The 18238-nt window shown below is 43.0% G+C and overlaps 1 protein-coding gene across 4 annotated transcripts in view; it reads right to left on the reverse strand.

Moving 5' to 3' along the window:
- samd12 (sterile alpha motif domain containing 12) overlaps nt 1-18238 on the reverse strand; it is a 115264-nt gene that overhangs the window by 56369 nt on the left and 40657 nt on the right. For all 4 annotated transcript variants that reach the window (XM_055876041.1, XM_055876044.1, XM_055876040.1 and 1 more), the window contains exon 4: nt 12173-12313. In XM_055876041.1, coding sequence (XP_055732016.1) covers nt 12173-12313 — 141 coding nt within the window. The remainder of the gene's footprint in view (nt 1-12172; nt 12314-18238) is intronic.

Below are 18238 nucleotides of genomic sequence, written 5' to 3' on the forward strand. Positions count from 1 at the left end.
TCCCTGTAACGCACAGCGTTGAGATTGCCTGCAATGACAACAAGCTCAGTCCGATGATGCTGTGACACACCGCCCCAGACTATGACGGACCCTACACCTCAATCCCGCTCCAGAGTACAGGCCTCGGTGTAACGCTCATTTCTTTGACGATAAACGCAAATCCGACCGTCACCCTGGTGAGACAAAACCGCGACTCGCCAGTGAAGAGCACTTTTTGCCAGTCCAGTCTGGTCCAGCGACGGTGGGTTGTTGCCGGTGATGTCTGGTGAGGACCTGCCTTACAACAGGCCTGCAAGCCCTCAGTCCAGCCTCTCTCAGCCTATTGCGGACAGTCTGAGCACTAATGGAGGGATTGTGCATTCCTGGTGTAACTCGGGCAGTTGTTGTTGCCATCCTGTACCTGTCCCGCAGGTGTGATGTTTGGATGTACCGATCCTGTGCAGGTGTTGTTACAGGTGGTCTGCCACTGCGAATCTGTGGATTTTTACTAATTATATTCGAAAGACAGGGTCCTGAAAAAGGGACGTTTCTTTTTTTTTGCTGAGTTTAGTAAGTGTGTGTGTGTGTGTATTCTGTGTTATTAGTTAGCTAGTAAATAAATAATTAAACCAATGTGTAGTACTGAATTATCAGCAAGGCTGTTTTTTTTTGCAGATGCATGAGGTTACGACTGTTCAGAATGATGACATGATAAAAGGTAATAATTAATATGTTGACTGTTTTATGGATGTTGTAGGTAAAGACCTTGTAATTTGGGAGATGCTAACTCTTTAAACGACCTCTTCCGTGGTGGCCCAAATTCCTAATTAGTTGTTACATGATTAATCAGGTAACAATTAAACATAGTTAGTGGATTAAATAAATAGCCATCAGATTAATGAAAGTGAAGTCACGACACTGGCATTACTAAGCAGAGAAACACATTTACTTTTGTTATCCTCCAGCTTGCATGTTCAAGCCTCTCCGTCCTAAACGGACAAGCAAACAATCACTTTTAATCTTAAAAAAAAGAAAAAGAGCCTGACATTTTTGTAAGCAATAAAAAAAATATATAAAAAGAGATAAGGTGTAATGGCACCAATTATATTTGATGATGTTGATCAGTGTACCTCATGCAGGACTGTGTTTCACCATTTCTCCCCATGATACTGACTGAGTGCATGCTTGAACAGCAGGGAGGACTGGACAAAAGCCCAGATAAGGGCCACACACACACACAAATACAGAGAACTCAGGTTACAGACGGTGCCGGGACAGGCATTAGCACTGTTTGTTGGAGCTCAGTGTGACTTCACAGAGGAAAACCACAAGAGATTTAAATAGTACAGCAAGCTATAGCAAACTACTCGACAAAGGTTGACGCTAAAGTGTTTTGACATTATACAGATTCAACATCGCTGAGTACAAGTGGTCTGCTGTATATATACACTGGTAACACATTATGTCATGTTTTCAGTAAAAATTCAGTAAGTATTTTTTTTAAACTTCACGCTTTGGGCTAGATGTATAGTTCATACATGCATAATCTTTAATCAGAATTACTGTCTTACCTCAATTAGCCACGAAATCCCTAGTTTGAAAGCAACTTTTCTGTAGGCTGTGTGGCGTCATTGAGTACTGCAAGCTTGGCCACGTGTGCCAGACCCTTAGCAATTAGAGTTCTAGACAATGAGCTTAAGCCCCTGCTATTTGAGGAACAGCTAGCAAGATGCACATTGAAGAGAGTTGCACAGTGAAAGAAGCCTGGTCCAGGCCTGCCCAACGTTATCCAATGAGGTTGCAGGGCTTGCCCAACAGCTCAGTAACACAACAGAGAGAGAGAGAGAGAGCACGAGAGCGAACAACGTTGTACTGCACATACATACATGACGTAGTACGCACTTTTCGGGGACCCGTTTTGGCTAGAGGCTACTTTCAGAACTACTGGCTAAAAAGTATGCAAATCTTCCTCAAAGTGTCTTTAAACTCATATTCCTTTTTTCCCATCCCCATACGTGTTCACCCATCATATGTGAAAACAGATATTTTTAATGTTCTGTAATTAAAATATGAGAAAAACATCCAAAAACAATTACATGCACTTTTAATTTTTGTGGTTGTAAACAAAAATGGCCACCATGAGATGAAATGACATTGTTTGCTACTTTGTTTTAGAACAATGGAGGTAATTATATGACCACCACTTTAAATGCTGTGTTTCTCTGGTAATTACTCTGGTAATTACCATTTCAAACTAAAATCATGAATTACTGACAACAATCATATTTGCCCTCGACGTGAAAGATTATCAGGTGTAGCGCTGCGGCTATCGCTAAGTGAGGTATCATAAATCCTGAACACACAAATGATGATCCAGGACTTGCATTATAGACATAAAAGTAAACTATGTACCCCCTTGATACACATAATTTCCCTCAAAATGCCCTTGCTCTCTGGCGCCGTCTTCCTCCTTTTTACGACCATCCATATGCATCTATGGCAACATGGGCTAACACGTCCCATCTCTTCCACGCCTATAACTTAACCTCTATCGATCTTAACTGAAAGACCAAATACAGACAAACTCCTTGAGATTAAGATTGACCAGCTACTAAAAATGTACTAAGATAAAAAAGAGAGAGCCACTCACTCTAGCGAGAGAACTAGACACGGAGACACAAAAACAAAATAAGCAAGACCAGTACAAGAAAAACAGGCTATGCTCCAAACTACATTAAATGATCCATGACACACAATCTACTACATTAAGGTCATCATGGCAACACATAAACCCACCAAAACCTATAAAATGTATAGTTGTGAGGAGGAGTGTACTGCGTCCAGAAGCTAATTCACCTTTCATTTTCTGTATTCAGGCTTCACTCAAACATTGTTTTAAAGGTTTGTTTTACTATTGACAGTTACAGCTGATTTTGGGATTGTATATCGATTTGCTTTCCTTAAATATAAGTCATCTGATTTATTAGTTTCAGTCTGAGGTGTTCAATCAAACTTGTCACACTCTGCTCCTGATAGAGGATAAATTCTACAAATCGGTCTCCTGAATTAGCCTTCTACGCATGAGCGCCCAGCTGGCACATGTGCACTAGGCCTGAGCTAGTTTCCCCCAGCTAAACTAGCGGAACTATGCTAGTTTTCCCCAGCTAAACTAGCGGAACTATGCTAGTTTTCCCCAGCTAAACTAGCGGAACTATGCTAGTTTTCCCCAGCTAAACTAGCGGAACTATGCTAGTTTTCCCCAGCTAAACTAGCGGAACTATGCTAGTTTTCCCCAGCTAAACTAGCGGAACTATGCTAGTTTTCCCCAGCTAAACTAGCGGAACTATGCTAGTTTTCCCCAGCTAAACTAGCGGAACTATGCTAGTTTTCCCCAGCTAAACTAGCGGAACTATGCTAGTTTTCCCCAGCTAAACTAGCGGAACTATGCTAGTTTTCATCCTCATTGCCAAACCCTCAAATACTGCACCCTCAACTTCAAAACTCCTTTGCTAGTTATATAATCACGTAACTAAGACATTTGCCGGAAATTAACTTGAATAGTCACCGGTTCGAGATGACGGTGACAGCGGCGAAGGATATCATTTCTACTTAACGCGGATCCAAGTTCAGTTTTGAGATCCACCGGTGTAATTGGTGTCGGGTTAAGATGGACGATTCTGAATGGTCTTGGAACTGTGACAACGGGCAGCCTCTCCCCGCTTGGCTCATTGGGATATGTTGTGATTTTGCCAACACAGCCAGATACTGTATGTAGACAGTCTTGTACCCTTAACCTTTTTTTTCAACTGACGATCATATGTTGTTTCAAATCTGACTTGATTAATATAATGAGTAATCCAGGAATGTCACAAAGTAACTGACACAAGAAAACTCTACAGATCGCAATGACTACAATGAATGGCTAAATGACTTCCGGACACGATGGGTCCGTGGAGCTCCAACTCTTCCTCAACAAGGTCCTATAGCAAACCTCCATATAGGGTTGGAGCCAGCAGCCAAGGCCCAGGGATATATAATGGCTGTCCTCGGGCTGGTGGTGCAACAGTAAGTCGTCCCTCTTAGGTATTGACCCAGGTTGGCTAGATCATGAGTGAATGCTGGGAAGCTGACTTCATGTGCCTGACTGCCTGGGCGGGCAGGCGTCTTGACTCCTGAGTGGCCGGTGGTGGTCGGGACGGCTGTCTACAGACTGAGTGGAAGCAGCTACGGCAGGGCGATGCCTTTTTAACGCTCTTTGTTTCGCCGTAAACTGATGAATGTGGCTCAACGGGGTGAAACTTAAAACCGCCATGACCAGATGATAAAAAAAACAATCAAGATTTTTGGGGGCTTTAAAATCGACCTTCCGGGTCATTATTGTTGCAAAGTTCAGTGCATGGATTTGCAGAGTAACAGTTTGAAAAGTTAATCTGTAATAATAGTCTACTGTGTTCACAACAGTTTCCATTTCTGATAAACTCATTTTCGTATAATGTCAATGTCCATGCTCTCTAGAAAAGGTCCATTGTAGGACATGAAACTAATAAAGCCTTTGCCTCTAGAGTCTATAGCATCAGCTAACAGATCAGAACCATAGCACTGCCTTGACAGGGAGTCTGTTTGAAATATCTCTGTGCTTCTACCAAGTTCAAAGGTCGAAGGTGATGCTGCAGAGAGACTCACGTATGACTACAGTACCATCAGTGCCTCTGGCTATTCTACCTGCATGCGCTCTCGCTGCCCTGGGTATTCCATAGCGGTGCCCTCTCTCCTTCAGCTTCATTAACAGATCTGCACGTGTTGTTCATGCTTCACTGCCCTACTGCTCTGACATCCTTGAGAGAGCGCAGGTTAGAGGGTTTTGTTGTATTCTTGTATTCCCTGCTTCTCCCGGGATAAAACCAAATGAAATGTGCTTTGGCAGCTAACCTTGACGTTCTTCAACTCCCTCTATGTGAGTAGGCAGGGAGACCAAAGGAGAAAGAAAATGTCCGCTGCACACTCGCAGTCCGGTCTGAGGCATTTGTGAGGGAGCACAGTGGCTCTAATTGGTAACCTAAGCAGGGAGCCTTTACTCCATATTGAGGGGAATTGTTGCCGGAGGTTATCAAAAGGTAGAACTATTCTTTTCAAATGCCACCGTGTTTTGTTCCAGGCTCGTTTCAAAGCACCTGGGGTACATTTCCCATTCATTACCAACTGTGGGGAGGCTGATATACCTTCATTGCCGAGGCCCCTCTCAACACGGTGCAAATAAATGGAGTAAATGGAGTCTGGGCCTTTAAAAAAGAGAAAAATAATTATTTCCTGTATTTCATAACATTTATTAGCATGTGGGCTGTGTAGCTACATTGTCTCTCACCGTGGGTAGCCGAGCTTTCAGACATTAGCGGCTAATGAGCGAGGGCTCCGAGGCAATTTCACGAACAATGCGGCCACGTTACTTTGCTACATAATGACACCTAACCTTTCAAATATGAGCCACGATTGGTACCTAATATGTAGTGCCACCTAACGCAAACGTGTGTTTCAAGTTTAAAATAGGGAGTAACCAAACTGAGGACTTCATTAAAATAGTGATATTATGCCACTCAGCTTCTGTCTTATAGGTAAGAATTACATCTAAAGGCATTTCCCTTTTTCTTCACGTTAATCATATCTTGCCGACGTTCCGGTGCAGATAGGGTCTCTTTGGGGGGGGGATCTCGCTGACAGGAAATAAAAAAAAGAACACCATCCAGGGAGAGAGAGAGAGTAAAAGAGGGGGAGAGAAGGGGGAGACTGAGGAGTTTAAGGCTAGTGACTCCACAGAAGACAGCAGCCTGCCAAGCAGAGAGCTCAGATAATGAGGCCTCTCAGTTCAGCCTCTTACTCCAGAGTAAATGCATTCTATTCACTAAAGACTCCAAGGAAAGACACTACCCCCCGGAGACTCCTTTGGAGTAAAGACAACTGTATATTTCGCTAAAGACTCCAGAGTCAAGACTCTAAATCAGAGGTGCCAAACCTTAGAGATCCTATTAAATTACTATTATTAGTGTTTTAATTTCTAATTCTGTGTCAAACATACATACCCATTCAATCCGGCCTGGAAGGTGGTTTGAGTAATATCTATATTTTATTTATCAGTAAATATCACCAAGTGAAGACATTCCTATGAGGCCATAGAGCAGGGAGAGGTAATTCATTAAGGAGCCTGGAGCAAGACAACTCTGCACTTTAGACTACGGTGCAAAGACTCTTCATGAAAGAAAACACTCTTGCTTAATAAGAATACAGTGAGATCAGAGACCGTTTTAACCAGTGACCTACAGCAAAGACAATAGGTGACGTGGACTGCAAACAAAAATGGCCACCATGAGATGAAATGACATTGTTTGCTACTTTGTTTTAGAACAATGGAGGTAATTATATGACCACCACTTTAAATGCTGTGTTTCTCTGGTAATTACTCTGGTAATTACCATTTCAAACTAAAATCATGAATTACTGACAACAATCATATTTGCCCTCGACGTGAAAGATTATCAGGTGTAGCGCTGCGGCTATCGCTAAGTGCGGTATCATAAATCCTGAACACACAAATGATGATCCAGGACTTGCATTATAGACATAAAAGTAAACTATGTACCCCCTTGATACACATAATTTCCCTCAAAATGCCCTTGCTCTCTGGCGCCGTCTTCCTCCTTTTTACGACCATCCATATGCATCTATGGCAACATGGGCTAACACCAAGTGAAGACATTCCTATGAGGCCATAGAGCAGGGAGAGGTAATTCATTAAGGAGCCTGGAGCAAGACAACTCTGCACTTTAGACTACGGTGCAAAGACTCTTCATGAAAGAAAACACTCTTGCTTAATAAGAATACAGTGAGATCAGAGACCGTTTTAACCAGTGACCTACAGCAAAGACAATAGGTGATGTGGACTGCAGAATTGAGTTATTGTTGCTACTAAAGTTATCGTTCTTCTAACATAGTAACCAAAGTGTTTCCTGCTATATCCATCTCCACCGATTAGTCCAATACACTTGCCGGGTAACTTGGTATCAAACTCTTTGGGCTGTGTCATTCAAGTTCCTAAGAGTAATGCAGTCACTTGCATCCAATGGCATGTTAATGAGGTTTGCCTCTGATAAAGAGTTACTATCGGAGTTATGCATCGTTTATGGCCATGAAATTCAATACAGAGGGGACAATATTTTTGAACAACTAACCGCTAACGTTCCAGTCTATGGAGCGCAGAGATCCAATACAGCCTAATGTAACCTACCCACAAAAAAAATATTCAGTACAAGTCAAACGTTTGGACAGACCTACTCACTCAGGGGTTTTTCCTTTTTTTTTTTTACCATTTTCTACATTGCAGAATAATAGTGAAGAAATCAAAACTATGAAATAACACATGTAGTAACCAACAACAACAAAAAAAGTGTTAAACAAATCAAAATATATTTTATATTTGAAATTCTTCAAAGAAGCCACCCTTTGCCTTGATGACAGCTTTTCATTCTCCCAACCAGCTTCATGATATAGTCACCTGGAATGCATTGTTAAGTTCAGAGTTCAGGCTTGGATCCATTTTGAACATCCATGTACCTGAAGGTGAACAAACTATGTTATGAAAGTATACTTTCAGGTACATGGATGTTCAAAATGGATCCAAGCCTGAACTCTTTACTCTCAATCTCATGAAAGAAGTTGTGCACAAATTCCAACTACATCAGTTAATGCCAAATCATATTAGTGATACTGTACTGTAAGAGGAAGGTGGGTTGCTACAACCGTTACTACAACCATTGCTACAAAGTTATGAAAATGGAACTGCCCGTTTAGGCAAACAATGACACTATCACGCTTTACTAATGTGCTCCGCAGTTTAAAAACCTTCTTTCCCTAACTTGACTACTATTGTTTAGCGAAAGGACAACTATCCCTTTTTGTTGATAAAAAGTAGAGAATCCTTCAGAATTATCCCTCTGGTGTGGAAACGATGAGGGGAGTGAGAGATGGGAATCCATTTTCCTCCCATGGCCCACTGTGCCTTAAAGGTTAATCACTACACCAGCGATCTCCTCTCCTCATCTCTCCTTCAGTCTCTACTTTTCTCACAAAAAAAAAAAAATATGTCACTTTTCTCAACTTCCCTCACCATTAGGTGCTTTCCAGCTGTTAGCCTTCCCACACATTTCTTCCAAAGGTGTCTGAAGTACACTACCTCTCCTCTGTTTCAGGCTCTCTCCCTCTATCATCTTGTCATCCTCCTTCAGTGTTTGCTTCCCCCACAAATGACCCACCGAGCACTTCCCGCAGTATATGCACTAAAACTAGTTCTCCTCTGTCCATCTCCTTCCCTCAATCTCTTCCTTTTCGCACTTTCTCCTTTCTTCACACCAATCACCATTTCTCTCTCCTTCTCTCACCTCACTGTTCTAATTCTCACTACTCCTCTCACAGCAGTATTTCTAGTAGCACAAGCTTCGGCGTTCTAGGGACAAAGCGGACCCTCTCTACCCCTTTTGTTCTCCCTTCTTTCAACTCTTTCCCAGCAGTAGCACCTACAGTGGACTTGCCCGGGGGTAACTCTGATAAAGAGTTACTATCGGAGTTATGCATCGTTTATGGCCATGAAATTCAATACAGAGGGGACAATATTTTTGAACAACTAACCGCTAACGTTCCAGTCTATGGAGCGCAGAGATCCAATACAGCCTAATGTAACCTACCCACAAAAAAAATATTCAGTACAAGTCAAACGTTTGGACAGACCTACTCACTCAGGGGTTTTTCCTTTTTTTTTTTTACCATTTTCTACATTGCAGAATAATAGTGAAGAAATCAAAACTATGAAATAACACATGTAGTAACCAACAACAACAAAAAAAGTGTTAAACAAATCAAAATATATTTTATATTTGAAATTCTTCAAAGAAGCCACCCTTTGCCTTGATGACAGCTTTTCATTCTCCCAACCAGCTTCATGATATAGTCACCTGGAATGCATTGTTAAGTTCAGAGTTCAGGCTTGGATCCATTTTGAACATCCATGTACCTGAAGGTGAACAAACTATGTTATGAAAGTATACTTTCAGGTACATGGATGTTCAAAATGGATCCAAGCCTGAACTCTTTACTCTCAATCTCATGAAAGAAGTTGTGCACAAATTCCAACTACATCAGTTAATGCCAAATCATATTAGTGATACTGTACTGTAAGAGGAAGGTGGGTTGCTACAACCGTTACTACAACCATTGCTACAAAGTTATGAAAATGGAACTGCCCGTTTAGGCAAACAATGACACTATCACGCTTTACTAATGTGCTCCGCAGTTTAAAAACCTTCTTTCCCTAACTTGACTACTATTGTTTAGCGAAAGGACAACTATCCCTTTTTGTTGATAAAAAGTAGAGAATCCTTCAGAATTATCCCTCTGGTGTGGAAACGATGAGGGGAGTGAGAGATGGGAATCCATTTTCCTCCCATGGCCCACTGTGCCTTAAAGGTTAATCACTACACCAGCGATCTCCTCTCCTCATCTCTCCTTCAGTCTCTACTTTTCTCACAAAAAAAAAAAAATATGTCACTTTTCTCAACTTCCCTCACCATTAGGTGCTTTCCAGCTGTTAGCCTTCCCACACATTTCTTCCAAAGGTGTCTGAAGTACACTACCTCTCCTCTGTTTCAGGCTCTCTCCCTCTATCATCTTGTCATCCTCCTTCAGTGTTTGCTTCCCCCACAAATGACCCACCGAGCACTTCCCGCAGTATATGCACTAAAACTAGTTCTCCTCTGTCCATCTCCTTCCCTCAATCTCTTCCTTTTCGCACTTTCTCCTTTCTTCACACCAATCACCATTTCTCTCTCCTTCTCTCACCTCACTGTTCTAATTCTCACTACTCCTCTCACAGCAGTATTTCTAGTAGCACAAGCTTCGGCGTTCTAGGGACAAAGCGGACCCTCTCTACCCCTTTTGTTCTCCCTTCTTTCAACTCTTTCCCAGCAGTAGCACCTACAGTGGACTTGCCCGGGGGCCCTAGTCTGTTCCAGCCTATCCACTGGTCTTTCTCTCTCCCCTCCCGCTCTCTGCTCGTCAGCACTGCAAGGCCAAAACAAGTGGCAAGAGAGAGAAGAATGGCAATAAGAAAGGGGCATCAAAAGCGAAAACACAACTCCAACTGTTTTCCTGGAATTCATGATGAGAACAGTTTCCCAGTATTTGGGTTTCGCCCCCGAGGCAAAAGCGGTCTGCGTTGACAGCAAGAGACAAGTTGATGGGGATGAGGCTGATTCCAGTTGCCAGTGGTGATGTGGGCGTGTCAGTGCGAGTGATTCTGAGGAGAGACGAATCGCTAAGAATGACTGGATGTGAGGGGGTCAGTTACTCAGTGTTGGGCTTGGATGATGATCTGATATGGGGAGACAGACTGTAGAGAGTAGGTCCCAGAAACACACACTTAAATTGACTGTAGTGCTGATTGGGGCAGGTGGCTGTCTGCCTAGAGAACAATTTAAACTGATTGAATGTAAAGACACACGACCATGAAATCAGGTGAGTGAAATGACCTATCATTTCACAGGCTATCATTTTTAAAGCTGGTCACTGGTCAAACAGGAATTATCATGACCAATGACAGGGGTTTTATGATGTGCATCCCAAATGGCACGCTATTCATTATATTCCTACTGTTGGTCAACAGTAGTGCACTATATAGGGAATAGACACTACCACACAGAATGGATATCTTTTAATTTTTTTTTAATATATCCTCAGCAATCTACACACACACACACACACACACACACACACACACAACTACCCCAAAATGACAAAGTGAAAACAGGAATACCTTATTTACATAAATATTCAGGCCCTTTGCTATGAGACTTGAAATTGAGCTCAAATGCATCCTGTTTCCATTGATCAACCTTGAGATGTTTCTGAAACTTGGAGCCCACCTGTGGTAAATTCAATTGATTGGACATGATTTGTAAAGGCATACACCTGTCTATATAAGGTCATACAGTTGACAGTGCATGCCAGAGTAAACACCAAGCCATGAAGTCGAAGGAATTGTCCATAGAGCTCCAAGCCAGGATTGTGTCGAGGCACAGATCTGGGGAAGGGTACCAAAAAATGTCTGCAGCATTGAAGGTCCCCAAGAACACAGTGGCCTCCATCATTCTTAAATTAAAGAAGTTTGGAACCACCGAGTCCCTTCCTAGAGCTGCCCGCCCAGCCAAACTGAGCAATCGGGGGAGAAGGGCCTTGGTCAAGGAGGTGACCAAGAACCCGATGGTCACTCTGACCCGAGCTCCTCTGTGGAGATCGGAGAACCTTCCAGACGGACAACCATCTGCAGGACTCTACCAATCAGGCCTTTTGGTAGAGTGGCTAGACGGAAGGCACTCCTCAGTAAAAGGCACATGACAGCCTACTTGGAGTTTGACAAAAGGAACCTAAAGACTCTCAGACCATGAGAAACCAAGATTGAATTCTATAGACAATGCCAAGCGTCCCGTCTGGAGGAAACCTGGAACCATCTCTACGGTGAAGCATGGTGGTGGCAGCATCACGCTGTGGGGATGTTTTTCAGCGGCATGGACTGGGAGACTAGTCAGGATCAAAGTACAGAGATATCTTTGATGAAAACCTGCTCCAGAGCGCTCAGGACCTCAGACTGGGGCAAAGGTTAATCTTCCAGCAGGACAACAACCCTAAGCAGTCTCTGAATGTCCTTGAGTGTCCCAGCCAGAGCCCGGACTTGAACCCGATCGAACATCTCTGGAGATACCTGAAAATAGCTGTACAGCAATGCTCCCCATCCAACCTGACAGAGCTTGAGAGGATCTGCAGAGAGGAATGGGATAAACTCCCCAAATACAGGTGTGCCAAGCTTGTAGCGTCATACCCAAGAAGACTCGATGCTGTAATGGCTGCAAAAAGGTGCTTCAACAAAGTACTGAGTAATGGGTCTGAATACTTATGTTAATGTGATAAAAAACATTTTTTTTACAACTTTGCAAAATGAAAAAAAATAACTGTTTTTGCTTTGTCATTATGGGGTATTGTGTGTAGATTGATGAGGATTTTTAATTTTTTTTATCCATTTTTAGAATAAAGGCTGTAACGTAACAAAATGTGGGAAAAAATCTACGGGTCTGAATACTTTCCCGAATACGCTGTATACCTTGCGTGAGTAGTTGCAGGGTTCGGACTTCCTCTCTGACACGGAGCTGCAGGACCTGCTGGAGGATGTACTGCCGTTGGCCCTCCTGCATGATGCCCATTCGCTCCAGCTTCCTGTCCGTCAATCTCATCAGAGCCCGTCCTGGATGGAAAGAGGGAGAGAGAGAGAGAGCGAAAGAAAGGTTAAAACCAACCCCTCACGAGATAAGACTGATGCGTCTCTCCCACCCAAAATAAATACCATAAGTAACAATGTATATTTAATGACATTGATCAAATGTTTGGATTTGGATCACACTTCAGATCTCTGAAGCACCTCAAGGTGAACTAAAGCATAACTGACCGAAAAGGACTGTCTCTCTGAATGCTGCCTTCAACTGCATTCAACTTTGCTACATACAATAAGCTGCACAATATATACATCCATGAAATATCACATTTACATTATGTGTAGATCTCATCAAGGGGACTATTCTCAAACCATGATTCTCTAGTTCAGGGTTCCCCAACTGGCAGCCAGTGGGCCAAATTAGTTTTCTGAGCAAAAAAAAAAAGCATATATTTTTTTTTTATGTTCAGTGCTTGACATGTAAAAACACCAGGAAATCAGCTCCAAGTAATTTAAATTTCCAATCAAAATAGAGAGACGTGATCATATACAAATGAAAGCAAGGTTTGAAATTATTGTGTTTTAGTCAAATATATCAGTTTGGGCTTCTTGCGGTCAATCTGCAGTCTACAAATGATTTGTAATTACGTTCCGGCCCCCCGACCATCTGCTCAAGAAAAAAAAATGCATCTAGTTGATGATCTCTGCTCTAGTCTATCCATTCAATACATGGTATTACATTTCTGCGCGGGTATGCTAGCAGGTAGCGTCGAGCAGCCAACGATGACCCACTGAAGAAATATCTTCATCTCGCGACATAACATACTTAACATAATTATTCATCTTCTTTCACCCATAGGCACCTCCTTCTGGGAGCTCTTGATTTTATTATCCCTAATTTAATATAATTTGTTTTAAAAAAGTGGCGGATTTCGTCCGGTAATAAAAACGCAGTGGAGAAAGTAGTCTAATTAATTACGCTCGTTATGGAAGGCCTTTGTGGCAGTGTGCGGGATTGGGGAGCTAGATCGTAGATAATTCCCGGTGATTACTATGCATAAATCCGACCCCTGTAGAGCCCATCGCTCGTTTATCCTAATGACTCTGGGCTCCGGATCGCTCCTCCTGATTGGCTAGCAGCCGTTAACTTTCCCTGGTTTACGGTCTCACAGCGGGTCTACGGTGGTGTGACCATCACATGCTCTCTTTTTCATCCCCGAGCTCCTTCCTCCCATCCACTCCTCCAACAGCACTGTACTTCCTGACTCTTTACGCACTGTAGATTTTCATAACGATTTGTTACTTAACGACTTTGTGTATATTTACTTTCTTTGACACGGCTCATTATTTGAGATAACAAAAATAACAAAAATGGGTGTTTTGTGAAAGCATTGTAGGCTAGGTCGTCTTCTGAAAGTCACTTTTGGTGATTTATTACAGTTTTATGCAACCATGAATTACCACACAAAGAGATCCCTTAGACAAGCTACAGTAGGCTGTGTGTTGGTGGTATAAAGCTGACAGCATTGTAGAGCTGGGACAATAAACCGAAAATTATCAACACCATACCGATCACTTATCGCAGGCCTTTTGCTGATATTGCTCATTACAATAAGTAGCCTATACTAGAGAAATGTGAAGTTTGAAATGAATAACTTTGCTAATATGGGTATTCGTTAAATGCGACAATTGATGGCTACAACCATCAAACTACTAGTAGTTGTAGTTTAAAAATATAAACCCAGCAGATTAAGGTTATAAACATATCGTTATCGCATCAGTTCAAGAAATGTATCACGATATTGGTTTTTGCCTATATCGCCCAGCTCTACAGCATCGGAAAATCTACTCTGCCAAAACACTTTATTTGCAGATGACTATGGCAAGTGCGGCAAAAAACGCTAAATGTGCCCAAAAAATAAAATACAATTGTAATGCCAGCTCCTGTATGGTTTAATGATGACTACTACACAAATACAAAGTCGCTAACTATAGACATTTTACTGGTCTACGAGGGCCAGTAAAATGGGATGTGAGTGAGAACTACAATATGAATGTTAACGGATCACTTGAGGAGTCTATAAATAACGACCAACCGTCACTTGGCACCTCATCCGAAATCCGACACAAATCTGCCTTTCAACAGAGACACCTCTTTAGCTTTACCTCATGGCTATCTGTTCTACAAACAAACAGCCATACAGGACGTATGAGAGATAACGCTTTCAGATCAATGACTAAACAACTGCTATAATAACACATCTTTAGTCATCAACAGCTCAGAGTTGAAAGGAGATAGAACTGCAACGATTGTGGACAGCTTAAGATGCGTCGAGATAAGAGCAATTCGGAGCCAAGCGGACAGTTTTTTGGCGGCGGTGCCAACATGGCGCCTCTCCTCTCTTTCCAGTAGCAGCCGGGCAAAACGCCTCTGTGGAGGTCCAGACTTCTCTCTCTCTCTCCACTGCGGTTCTGAGTCATTGACTCAACAATCCCACGAAGCTACAACAGGGAATTTATCAAACCACAATTAATACACAGAGCAGCGTAGCATGTCCGGGCGAAGAAAGAAGAGAGGAGTAGAGAATGAGGTGGAGAACGCCTGAAGAGAGAGAAGAGGAGAGCTGGAGAGAGATTAGGTTGAGAGGGACTGAGTGTGGATTTGAAAAAAAAAAGAGAACATAAAAAGTAAGAAAAGAGGAAGAGTGCAGAGGAAGAGGAGACTTGTACAGGACTGACTAGACAACTTTGGGTTGAGTGGAATGCTAAGACAAAAGCACAGTGTCTCCAAAATGCGGGACCATTGGGACAGTGGTGGAGTTAGAGTAGCTCTTTCCTAAATGGGTCACATCATGGCAGGTAACATTGTTTTATTTAGAGAGTGGTTATGTTACTATTCGAATAATATTATGTCAGTTTTTTGGATAGTCAAAATTCTTAAAGTAAGTAATTGCTCGACCGACAGAGATTTTTGCCATGACAGAAGAATTGCTATTTGAAGGGGGAAACAGTATACCGGTGTCAGGGCAGCCTGGATGGCGAAATGCTCAGCAGTATCTCAACGCACCGTTTTATAAAAACGTTGCAAGGATTATTTCATTTCGACAAATCTTTTTCATTGTTAAAATAGGCCTACTCCAATAATTCTCTCTCTCTCTCTCTCTCTCTCCGTCTCCTCTCACTTCCTCTCTCTTCTCTCTCTCTCTCTCGCTCCTCCTCCTCTCTCTCTCTCACCCTCTCTGCCCTCCTCTCTCTCCTCTCCTCTCTCTCTCTCTCTCTCTCACTCTCTCCTCTCTCTCTCTCTCCTCTCCTCTCTCCCTCTCTCCTTCTCTCTCTCCTCGCTCTCTCTCTCTCTCTCTCTCTCTCTCTCTCCTCCTCCTCTCTCTCTCTCTCTCTCTCTCTCTCTCTCTCTCTCTCTCTCTCTCTCTTCTCTCTCTCTCTCTCTCTCTCTCTCTCTCTCTTCTCTCTCTCTCTCTCTCTCTCTCTCTCTCTCTCTCTCTCTCTCTCTCTCTCTCTCTCTCTCTCTCCTCTCTCTCTCTCTCTCTCTCTCTCTCTCTCTCTCTCTCTCTCTCTCTCTCTCTCTCTCAAACACGGTGGTTGACTGAGAGAGGGTTTCTATCTGAATAAGTGTAATACTTTCCTCTCCTCTAGACCTGTCTGATGGGAACATTGCCAGACAACAAAGCTCCCTTTTTACTTCATCTCCTGTATCCACTTATCTTTGGCCAATTGACAGAGAAAATGATTTAAGCCACTTCTGCCTCTTCAGTTGCACAATATTGATTGGATTTAAATTTCACTCCCACTCTTCAGTAGCCTGTCCGCCCTTTTATATCATTACCCCTGTAGCCTGTTGGCTGGCGGTGTTAGCTCTGCCCTCTCTCACTGTCCGCCCCTCTATATCATTACCCCAAACCTGCCTGGGAATGAGGCACTGCCTCCTCCTCATCCAAATATGAGTTACTATTGAAAATGACTACAACCACCTATAAAAAGGTACAGACACTGTAATATACATTATTCAAGTCAGCATATTCATAAATCTACATATACAAACCTACAGCAGTGCACACACACACACACAGAGAGCCCACGGACCAGGAGTTAGATTAATGGGCAGGGGGAGTGCAGACCTCCCTCAGTGTGGGGCTGCTGGCAGATTAATCTATGGCCTGGCACAGTCAACCACCGCGTTTGATGAATGGGGCTTAGAGTACACACACACACACAAACACACACACACACACACACACACACACACACCCCTGCGGGATCTGTCCCTTTTTGCGTTTGAACCAAAAGCCATGCTAATTACTGCTCTGTGGAGCAGCAGAGGGTGAGGACAGGGGCACAAAAGCAGCAAATTAACCTCACTTTCCCAACTCTCTCCAAATGCCTCCAGTCAGCAAACATACATGTGTTTGACAGTACGAGCTGGGCTGGCTGGAGCTGGAGATATAGGGGGAGAATGTAGATCTCCTAGATAAAACCTTCAGACACAGCTGCATGTGTGGGTCTTCTGTGTAAGTGGGTATAGACTACTGAATGTCTCAGGAGTCTCTGGTTACCTTCCACATATGCAATAATTCCTTTCATGCAATGAGCAATACATCCTTATCAACGTAATATTCTATAATGGTCTAAAACTGGTGGTCTGTGAGCCAGATCCGGCCCACGAGCCGATTTAATGTGGCCCGCTGTTGTCTAAGTAAATATGAGAGTTAACATTCCCAACACGCTGTGTATACCATCCTTTACTAGTACTTGGCTTACTGGCACACATTACAAATACATGGTGACCATGATGTGACTCTTAGTAACCTAGGCACGATATTCTAAATAAAACTCTGCTCCCAAATGTCCATGAGATGGACTATGCTCTGAGATCATTTCCAAATGAGATGCTAATGTTATTTCTGACTGGAGAAAAGAGGGGCATCATTCTCAATGGGCTGCAGCCCTCTTCCTGAATGAAGCCAAGCACAGCAGCAGAGGGATAATCAGATGCACAGACTGCAACCTCAGCAGGATGCTAATGCAGAGTCACTGCCCAGCTACAGTATCTGGTCACTAATCGTTGTTTATTAACTAGCACAGAGGAACAATATAATACGTTGTATTTGATTTGTGAGAGGATCAAAATCGTGGCTCTCCAGATCACTCAGATCCAATTGGATCACTTACTATACGTTCGTTCCACTGTGTCGGAGTATCACTCACAATGTTTTTCTCACAATCACCGAGGATCAATTGCATCCTTCAGAATTCTACATTTAAGATCACTTGGGATTAATCTAACCTCATAAATCAAGCAGTCTACCCGCTTAGATCCAGACATCGTCAAGACATAATCAAGGCCCACTTAAAAGAAAAATCACCTCATCAGTGGGATGACTAACTGACAATTGCCTCCGTCTCTCTTACCCGACTGCTGTCCAGATGGGTCATTTGTGTAATGCCCGGGGTGTCGTGGATGAAAGGAGTCAAACGCAGGAGACAGAGAGTTCAGAGTAGCGTTCCAAATTTAATTCCCCACACGGGTGAAAACAACGACGCTACTCTAAAACAAATGCTTCACCACAAACAAAGTGAGAAACACGAATAAACACAAACCAACGAACACGTACCCTGACACACAAGAATGTACAGACTGTACACACAACAATCCCGCACACCCAGCAGGCCGGGCTGCTGGGTAATAAAGCCCCACAAATCACCCTAACCACAAACAGGGGTCAATAATCAACAAAAAAAGGGAGGGGGAGGAAAAGCCAGTAGCAGCTAGTAGGCCGGTGACGACGACAGCCGAGCGCCACCCGAACAGGAAGGGGAGCCATCTTCGGTGGGAGTCGTTACAATTTGCTAGGAGATTTAGAGGTTTTCACGGATCCACGTCTACCCAAATACCAGAGACCCGATCCAGGACCCGAGCAGATCCAGAATTCAAAATAATGTCAC

Source organism: Salvelinus fontinalis, chromosome 22, assembly GCF_029448725.1.
Source record: "Salvelinus fontinalis isolate EN_2023a chromosome 22, ASM2944872v1, whole genome shotgun sequence".
In the NCBI taxonomy this organism is placed as follows: Eukaryota; Metazoa; Chordata; class Actinopteri; order Salmoniformes; family Salmonidae; genus Salvelinus; species Salvelinus fontinalis.